Here is a 10,491-nt window from a genome sequence, read left to right as displayed (position 1 = left end):
TTATTAAAGTTATATCTAAAGCGATTATTAAAGTTATATCTAAAGCGATTATTAAAGTTATATCTAAAGCGATTATTAAAGTTGTCTCTAAAGCTATTATTAAAGTTATATCTAAAGCGATTATTAAAGTTGTCTCTAAAGCGATTATCCAAGTTGTCTCTGAAGCGATTACTCGCAGTAAGAACTTTACAACAGATTTTCTAGGGTTACTTTATTTAGCACTTATCTTACATGAAAACCACATCTTACTCAGTTTAGCTTTTCGTTCATATAATTTGATACATCAGAAATGACCTAAGCTTTTCCTTTTCACGGATGACAGAAAGGTGGGAACATTTTCAGTTTCTGCACAGAAACTTTGAAACTGAACGGGACAGTTCCAATCACGGTGACAGCAGCAGCCACTTTCCGCAACGTTACCTTCACGTCAGTGACTACCTCAACCACTTCCCAACATACAGTCGCTTTCATAGGCACAGAAACTGGCTATCTGAAGAAGGTAAGTGTGGTTATATTCCTTTACTTCATAGTTGGGTTGCAATGTTAAAAAAAAACGACACAAAATTATTTTATTTCATAACAAAACAACTACTTTTTTCTCCAAATACAGACTTGTGTGATCTGTTAGACAATTAATTGGTGTAGCGATATAAACACGCCATTTTTGTTTTAGCAACATTTGTCAACTAATACTGTCAATGAAATTAACATTCGAGAAACTGTTCGACAGAATCCTGAATACATTGTTGACGTAAACAATGAGCTTCTGACCGAATACTTTAGACCGTTAAAAAAAAACCTGTGTTAAAATCAATACAGTTATTATGGGGTAACATTAACAAAAAATAAAACTAACGTATTGGTTGATGCACAATTTTTATGACGAATTTTATACAATCTACATACGCATAATACAAATACGACTTTAAAACACAATTCTGAACTGTAAAATGCATGGCATTTAACATTTATTTTTTAAAATCCTTAGCTTTCTTAGCTTAGTATACATGTGCTTAGGACTAACCTAGATACCCTAACTTGGCCGATCTTAGAGATATTTGAGATTAAGGCCGAAAATATCGATAACGGAGAGGGTATCCAACCGATGAATCAATGTGTCCTGACCATTATAAGTAAGAACGCTACAATAAATCAGCTACACGATTTAGTGGGTTAGTATTTAATTCTGATCAGAGCAGATAGCTTGCTTTGGTCAAAAGTTTTCGACGATTAATTGCTCCAGAATTGTATTTTCCTTGGTGTAGAAGCTTTAATATTAACTTATCTTTCGTGTCATTGTTATTAAGAAGTGTCACACACATAAATTCTAATTTGGAATGACCGTCTCCACTCGTGTCGTATGCTGGTTTTCAGTTACAGAAGTCTCCAATATGGTTTTAAATCTATTTGCATCGAACACAAAGAACTCCAAGTTTCAGTTTGATTGGTGTGAATGTCAGTTGATTGAGCCATTCCGTTACATTTGATGAAAACTAAACTTAATCTCGGATTCAACTACTTACAAAGGGGAGGGGGTATCAGACTTATGAATTTTTTTCCGTAGGCAGGCTTTAACTTTAAAATTGTGATATCCACTAAATTATCTAACCTGTTCTCCAGACGGAAAATTCTTCAATAGGGAATACCAGCATTATTTATAAACGTCAGACTTTGATCAGCTACTTTGGGAATCACCTTTTTTAATTAGTTTTTACAATAACTATTTACGTGTATTATTGAGTAATAATGTTTGGTAGTTTAGTATAAAGTCGAATGGGCTCACAACATGCTGTGATTACTGAGGAATCAAATATTTCCGTATTCAAAGAAGCTAGATAAAAAACATGAAAATGTACAGTATTATTTAACTCCATTGTTTTCTTAATATTTTCAATTTGTGATATGTCTTAGTTGTAGAAAGTATTGTGTGGTGCCATCTTTAATTTGCAACTATAGGAGTGGAAACCTTGTGCTTCGAGTACGAAACACGTTTGATTGTGGTCTTCTGTATTTGAATCCACAAAGTTTATATAATGTAAAAGCAGTGCTGTGTACTTAAAGTAATTATAACAGATAAGTGACATGTTTAGACTACACACGTTTGAGGTTAGGTACGTAGAGTTTTGAACGAATCTGTTGGCCGTGCGAGGCGTCTCAGTGACTGAGAAGTTAATCCTAAATAGGTTAGACCTATTCCGCAACCCGTTATACCCACCAAACACATCTAGTACAAAAGACACTTTGAGCTGAATGGTTTGATAAAAATAACAAACCGATCGATTTACCTAACAAGACACCACATCTAGCGAAGCTTTCAAAACCTGGTACCCCCGTGGGACAACGGTAAGTCTAGAGACTTGCAACGCTAAAATCCGGGATTCGATTCCCCGCGGTGGACACAGCATATAGTCCAATGTGGCTTTGCTACAAAATTAACATACACACACACACGTGGTTCAAAACTTGGGCATTGGGTTCAAGTATTAAATGTTTGTTTGTAATTAAGCACAAAGCTACACAATGGGCTGTCTGTGCTCTGCCCACCACGGGTATCGAAAACCGGATTCTAGCGTTGTAAGTCCGCAGACCTCCCGCTGTGCCACTGGGGGGCTCAAGTATTAAAACTCAATAAGTTGACGATACCTGTACTTTAAACAAAAGAAGAAATTCAAACATAAAACCTTAACACATATAAACGCTGCTGTTTGAGATAGGGATTTGAGGGATAACCGATCCATTCTCTAAATACCTTTTCCTTAGCAATGCATAGTACTATCTACATCCACCCCTTCCTTACGCATATTATGACGTCATCCGTACTTCCCTACTCCTAATTTCGTTTTTGCATAGTTTAAAGAAGTTTAAAAACTTTCCAAATACGCTACTTTTTTAATTATATAGATATGATCTAGTCATAAAATGTTTAAAGTAACCTTTAATTTTAATGTGTTCTACTTGTAAAAATAATTGTCCAATGTGTAGTTAGAATACCTGACACTAGAACGCCAGCGTGGGGTCACTATGATCCCATACCACTTGGTGTTAATGATTGAAAACTTAACGCTGGCACTCTCGGGTTAAAAACAAGTACTAGGGTGATTTAGATAGCCAACAACTGTACTAACTGACAGGCTTAATCATCTAGTGTTTGTATCAATTGGGAATCGTCCACCTTTGTCAGGTTTAGATTTCTAGAGAATCATTTGAAAACATAAACTAATCCACGTGCTGTATGATTATATGTTTTTTAGAAGGAACATATCGAAAAATTACGTTTCGGTTTAGATTTCTAGAGAATCATTTGAAAACATAAACTAATCCACGTGCTGTATGATTATATGTTTTTTAGAAGGAACATATCGAAAAATTACGTTTCGGTTTAGATTTCTAGAGAATCATTTGAAAACATAAACTAATCCACGTGCTGTATGATTATATGTTTTTAGAAGGAACATTACGTTTCGGTTATGTATATTTTGGATACCTCTTTTATTGTACCACTGGTACAGATTTATGGGCGACTTTCTAGTTCATCCGGTCCGATAAAGTCTTAGACAAAGAAGCGAAACAATGTATTCTGATTTACTACCTATTGAAAGAGTATGCGTGGAACTAGAATCAGGTGTGTGTGGTGGAACTAGAATCAGGTGTGTGTGGTGGAACTAGAATCAGGTGTGTGTGTGTGGTTTCGATTTTCGTTTTTTTTTCAGCGAGATATGTTCTTCAGTATCCTCAGAAAAGCATTTTGAACTGCGATTTGTTTTAAGGAACCACAGCGTAACGAATTCTGTTTATACTATATGTGCACATTTAAAAGCTGTGTGAGTTTTTTAACTCTTTGAACCCACCCCATTCGTTTGAGAATGTGCGTGCCTTTAAATGAAGCTTCTGACTTAATGACTTAACAACTGGCGTGTACCACTCACCAGGAAATCTTGCATATTTCAGACATGTAACTTCAAATGTTTCTTGTTTCACTATATTTTACTACCTTTCTTTCTTACCTACGCCCGTCCGCCAACATTTTATTGTTTATAGATACTATCTCTGTATTCTTCACAAAACAGACTTTTCGTCTCGCGTGTTTCGTTTTGGCAGCCGTTAAGGATTATTTGGATTTTGCAAGTTGTATACCCCAATTTCGTAACATACCAGGCACGTACTCATTTGTATTATATATATATATAAATGTTTCCACCCCGTACGGCTGAAAAATATTTTTAAAAACACTTCGTGTAGTCTATCTATAAAATCTTGCGGCTCCAGCAATTTCAATTTCATTAATAGTGAGAGGAAGTAAATATAATATGAGGATAAATATGCTCTTCGTAAATTGCATCAAATCACGTAGAAAAGAAACCAACAACAGTATATATATAGAACAGCCAAAACGCATTTTCAAAAGTGATAATATAAATAAACAAAGCACTTAGTTTTCAATTGAAAAAATGAAAATTACTTTGTTTTTTATCGGGAGCCCCATTTCAAAGGGAGTTAACTTTTGAGGTCAATCCAGGGCATTTAAGCCCCCAACGGTTCTTTTTTTTTTAACGTCAAAATATAAAATTAATTATTTTGGGAACATTTCTTCTATACTATTTAATAACCATTCAAACAGCACAGGTTAAAATTGTATATATATATATATATATATGTGTTCTTTCCAAAGTAAACAAGTGATATAGGCCATCCCCTGGTTTTTATACATACATACACCCAATTTTTAAAAAAATTGTTTGATCGGTTTCGTAGTGTAACAGAATGGCACAGCGGCATGTCTGCAGACTTATGCTGCTAGAAACTGGGTTTCGATACCTGTGGTGGGCAGAGCACAGATAGCCCTTGGTGTTGCTTTGCACTTAACAACATCAAACGCAGTATAACTGCTACCCAACGTCTTGAAGTCGAAGGTTGAAAATAGGCCTTAGAGCCCTAGACTGTCCTTATTGAAAGTTTTAAGTGATGATTTATTCTTGTAAATTTTCCAAATTAGTTTGGTACGTAGTTCTGTATTAAATTACAGTTTCTAAATGAACAGCATATCCAAGGCGTGAACTGTGTAAATTCTGTTCATAGACTAACACATATGGTCAGGAGAACTAGTCCTAATGTATATTTCTTTAAATGTGGTTAGCATGATCGATAAGTCGTATATTAGTTTTTAGCAACCGTTTAAGGTGATCATATGTAAAGATACAGATGCTAGAAATGCTGATTTCCTTTTATAATCGGATGACGTAGGTGGCGCGACACTGAGTGCTTCCCGCGTCCTCAGTACTAAGCTGGAAGGCTTATAATGATAAGAATCTGGCGTTCGATCCCTATAATGAGTTCAGCTCAGATAGCCCTTTGTGCAACTTAACAACATACAGTGAGTACTTTGCCCATGATAATTAGTGTACCTTAGTATATCAGATTTACGATCACTTCATTTTGAAATCACATTGAATTGAAATTAGTACGTATACAACTTTCTTGAATATCCCATCAGTATTAAAAAACACTATATTCATCATTATTATGTGTGGGCGCACGCGGCCAAGTGATTAGCATTGTGGACTGAGGAGCTGATGTTCCGTGGTTCGTGTTCTGTTACCGCCAAAAAGAAAATAAATAAAAAATACGCTCCATACTCTGGGGTCGTGGACGCGTTATAAGAATGAGAGACAAATCCCATTATTTGGTTTGACAAGAGCAGCCCAAGAATTGGCGGTGGACAGTGCTGCCTTCAAAAGTAGAACCTGCTAGCGGAGAAATCAAAGGAAGTAAACAAACAAAACATTTCACTAACCTTTGACTGAAGCCATAGTACAAACAATATTGTTAAAGTAACTGTAAATTAAACGTCACCTGGTGGGACAGCGGTAAGTCTACGGACTTGCTACGCTAAAATCCGAAGCTGAACCCCCTGTGGTGGACTCAGCAGATAGCCCAATGTGACTTTAAAATAAACAAACTGTAAATTAATAGTAGTCTAGTATTTGTTAATTAAAACCACATGAAAAAATAAAACTATTTTTTATTCCTATTATGGCTAAGTATATGATGTGTTTGATTCTCTCAAATTAGTGATTTTTCTGCTTCTAGTTTATCAAAGTGCACTCGAAAGTAACAAGTAGGAACAACATTATTTTCGTGCTGTAGAGTGGGCTATAGACATCATCAGTAACAATAAAATAAAATAAATAGTTGCATACAGTCCATGTTTTCACGTCCTACTCTATTTGACGGCTGTGAATCTAAACAATAGTCCTGCAGTTTCCATTGCAAAAGGCTTCGTTGTAACCTCTCACAATGCTATGTATACGAGGACGACTGTTTCCCTGCGCCCATTTCAACAATCCGATCGTACAGAAATCCCCAGGCGCTGCTTCCGATTACCCATTTCATTCTCCAGCTGCGCCAAGTATGCGACGATTGAACGGAGGGTATGTATGACTGGAAGCCTTATTTTAGTGAGCCTATACTCTTTTGGTCGCATTTCCAGGAGGAAATCTTTCTAGTTCATGTTGTGCACATTTGCCTGGAATACGCCACTGACCTTTGTCGTCGTAAATTCTCACCTATTACAAGACATCGCGCTTTTCTTACCACGCCTGAGGTACTACTTGTTACAAGTCTCTCTCTGGATGGTTCTGGCTCCCCAAGTTGATCCGCATTCCTTTGTTTTATAATAACATTAAGTACAAAAGGTATTCCAATCTTGTAAATTCTAAATTCCCGATCTGAAGACATATTTATTATCTAAGTGTATAAATGTTTTGTGTCAGAAAGCGATAAATTCCGAAAAGCGATAAATTTCGACGCTATCTACGAAACGCCAAACAATGCCATAATGTAGTTGATACATTCATTTGCTCTGCGACTTTAGGCCAAGTTTTAAAAAAAACAAAAAAAAACATGTTTAGCGTTCGGTGTTTTCGCAAAAAGAAAGGGGAATGTCTTTTTTTTAATGACATCTTTGAAAGAAAGTTTGCCCCCCGTTTTGTTTTTTGTTTTTCATGATTCTTGCTTGTTTTCAAAGGGTCCGTGTCAAACAGAAGTCTTCTTTATTTAATTGTTTTATCAAAACGATACGGAATTTATGACAAATAAAGAAAAAGGGTAAATTGAATCAACCGTTTCTTTAGATATATAGTAAGGATGTTTCATTTTTTTTTGCAATTTCGTGAAAGTTATTCACACGAACCGAAATAAAATAGAGCATCAACAACCATGTTATTTACGAAACATAAAATGCATGACTTCCAAGTTAATGCCAGTTAAAGCTGTCGCGTGAGCTTTTAGTAGAGCCCTGTTAGTTAAATGAGGTAGGTACACGCTTCTTGGTAGTCTGACGTTATCAATCTTAAGGAGCTTCTTCGCCCGTTGTTCTAGTGACTTGTTCGGTGACCATAGTCACGACTGAGTCATAGATCTGTGTGGGTAACATAATTCAGGCCAAACCTAGTCGCTTTGACAACGTGCCACTTGATATAGTTTTCGTAAATGTTAAGCTCAATATATACAAGATAAACAATTTAAAGGTGATTTTAAAAGAACATTTTTTTCGACAGTTGTTTGTTTGAAAAGTGACGAGTGTAGTTACTCTATTACTGTTACTTTTTGTACTTTAGTCGTCATAGTACGAAACTGTATGTTAGTTGTTACATTTAAACTTTGAGAAAAAAACGAAAAAGTCCTATGTTAATAAATAACACTGTTGAATTAAAGGTTAACGATCTAATTACAAGCTGTGACGAAGTTTATGTCTAGAACGGCATATTTACACAACGACTAGATAGAATTTTATAACTACTGTTCATACATTCGTGGTCATTTGATGCCAGAAGCTAAAGAGAACGATTAAAATTTTAATGTTGATCTAAAGATGTTGATAAACATTGGAGGTGATGCGAATGATAACGTTCGTTATATATATGTGTTGGTAAACAGTGGAGGTAATGCGAATATTAATACTGGATATCTAAAAGTGTTTTAATAAACAGTGGAGATAATGCAAATATTAATATTCGATATCTAAAAGTGTTAATTAACAGTGGAGGTAATGCAAATGTTAATACAGGATTTCTAAAAGTGTTAATAAACAGTGGAGATGATTCAAATATTAATGTTGGATATCTAAAGGTGTTGATAAACAGTGGAGATGGTGCAAATATTAATATTCGATATCTAAAAGTGTTAATTAACAGTGGAGGTAATGCAAATGTTAATACAGGATTTCTAAAAGTGTTAATAAACAGTGGAGATGATTCAAATATTAATGTTGGATATCTAAAGGTGTTGATAAACAGTGGAGATGATGCAAGTATTAATGCTGAATATCTAAAGGTGTTGATAAACAGTGGAGATGATGCAAGTATTAATATTAGATATTTAAAGGTGTTGATAAACAGTGGAGGTAATGCAAATGTTAATATAGGATATTTCAAATTGTTAATAAACAGTGGAGATGATGCAAGTATTAATATTGGATATCTAAAGGTGTTAATAAACAGTGGAGATGATTCAAGTATTAATGTTGAATATCTAAAGGTGTTGATAAACAGTGGAGATGATTTATTTACTACAAAAGAATGTAGAACCGAGTTCAAGATCATCTAAAGACTTATGTCTACCAGTAACCTAAGAATCAGTTAACATAATTATTTACTACAAAAGAATGTAGAACCGAGTTTAAGATCATCTAAAGACTTATGTCTACCAGTAACCTAAGAATCAGTTAACATAATTATTTACTTTATACAGAACCCCATAAAATCCCTAGTTGTTGTTATTTTAAATAACCAGTTAGATGTTTTTCCCTTTAGAAATTGTACAAGTATTGTAATTTTATCATTTCAAGCCCAATGCTAATATTTATTTACGATCATACACTAACCACAACAACAACAGAAATAACGGCTTTGAAGACCAGTCGAGGTTTGCTGGAATCACATTGTATATACACTTACATTCGAGTAGCATTCTACTGTAATACATACGTATACCAGAAATTAAAAAACTGAATTTAGATAATGGAAAATATCACGTTAAAGCGTGCTCAATGGAGGCGAAACCTAATTAACAGAAAAAAAAAGCCAGATTACACTTTGATGTTTGATACAATAGCTTGAGTATGAAAACATACGCTGTAAGAACTACAACTTTTATAGTTATAACAAGAGATGAGAATACAGATACCAATACTCACCTTGTAAGAAGATGCGACATAGATGAACTGCTTGGAGGTGTCAAGATGAAGATCAGCTATAATTCGGTTACCTGGATCAATAGCAACTTCCTCAAACTCATCCGCTTATGTTAACTGATTCTTAGGTTACTGGTAGACATAAGTCTTTAGATGATCTTAAACTCGGTTCTACATTCTTTTGTAGTTGACCAAAGTCCGGATTGCACAGTGTCAACAGTACAACAGCTGTGAGTTGTGTCTTCGAGCAAGAAATCCTTACTGTGGGTGGTGTTCTCTTGAGAAACGGTAGGTTTGTTACAGTGACTTAGTATCAGTTTGTTTCTTTTGATCTATACAAAAGTAGAAAATAGGCTTACCTTAAACTCCATACGTTCACGAAGAGTGATTGGGTGATATTTTAATTAATATTTTCAACCTGTTATTGTAAAATAAGTATTATATGCATTTTATATTGTAAAATATGACGCTAATTTAATATTCTAGCAAGTGCTTGATCATGCTTATGGATATTTCTTTCGCATGTATATATTAAAAAAAAACAACTGAAATTAATTTGGATCATAAATGCTGAAACTGATTAACCCGCAGTTGGTTGTGGCGATCTCAGTTTAGACTTTGATTTATTGTCCTAGGGTTTATACCAGTAGTTCCTATCATTTTTGAATGGAGTACTTTTAAACTGATCCTCGTCAATATAAGTAACCAACTTCTGTAGTAAACTTAACGATATTTACGCTGTTGTTAAGCATTTAATCACACACACATACACTTTACGTATTTATTATTATTATTAATCAATCTGTTACTAACCTAAGTTTAATTTGCGCACAGCAAACATCACAGTCAAATGTATTGTACTGAGATCCAGGCGTGATCTAGTGGCAAGCATCCGAAGGTTCATGGTTCGTGTCTCGTGCTGTAAAAAATCTCGTTTCGCACATGTGGCCCTGTTGACTAGTTGCCTTCCCACTAGTTTACTAGCACAAAGTTAGGGGGACAGTGTACGTAGACAGCCCCTATATAGCTTTGCTTAAGAAACAACAACAAACAAACGAGAATTATACTGAATGCAAGCACTATGACTAAAGCCTTGATCAAACCAATCACTGGAGCTGGCAAACTTGCGAAATTAAGTATATTTTATTTTACGTTTATTTTTTTAATTTTCTGCATTTCGTTTTTGCATTATTACAAAAAATAGTTCGCGCACTGCCACAATCTTCACGTACAGTATCCCTATGTGTAGACATGTTTGTTTGTTTGTTTTGAATTTCGCGCAAAGCTACACAAGGGCTATC

The 10,491-nt window shown here is 34.9% G+C and overlaps 2 protein-coding genes across 2 annotated transcripts in view; both read left to right on the top strand.

The window, feature by feature from the left end:
* The window catches only part of LOC111086589 (plexin-B-like), a 34,138-nt gene extending 25,534 nt beyond the window's left edge, over nucleotides 1-8,604 (top strand). Inside the window, exons 3-4 of the mRNA XM_022390004.1 lie at nucleotides 323-499; nucleotides 8,281-8,604. Coding sequence (XP_022245712.1) covers nucleotides 323-499; nucleotides 8,281-8,604 — 501 coding nt within the window. The remainder of the gene's footprint in view (nucleotides 1-322; nucleotides 500-8,280) is intronic.
* A 514-nt stretch (nucleotides 8,605-9,118) lies between these two features.
* The window catches only part of LOC106462679 (plexin-B-like), a 35,836-nt gene continuing 34,463 nt past the window's right edge, over nucleotides 9,119-10,491 (top strand). Inside the window, exons 1-2 of the mRNA XM_022390003.1 lie at nucleotides 9,119-9,133; nucleotides 9,378-9,478. Of these exons, the coding sequence (XP_022245711.1) occupies nucleotides 9,119-9,133; nucleotides 9,378-9,478 (116 nt within the window). The remainder of the gene's footprint in view (nucleotides 9,134-9,377; nucleotides 9,479-10,491) is intronic.

Source organism: Limulus polyphemus, unplaced genomic scaffold, assembly GCF_000517525.1.
Source record: "Limulus polyphemus unplaced genomic scaffold, Limulus_polyphemus-2.1.2 Scaffold1223, whole genome shotgun sequence".
Taxonomy (NCBI): Eukaryota; Metazoa; Arthropoda; class Merostomata; order Xiphosura; family Limulidae; genus Limulus; species Limulus polyphemus.
Note: the sequence above shows the minus strand (reverse complement) of the source record. Positions and strands in the feature narration are given on the sequence as shown.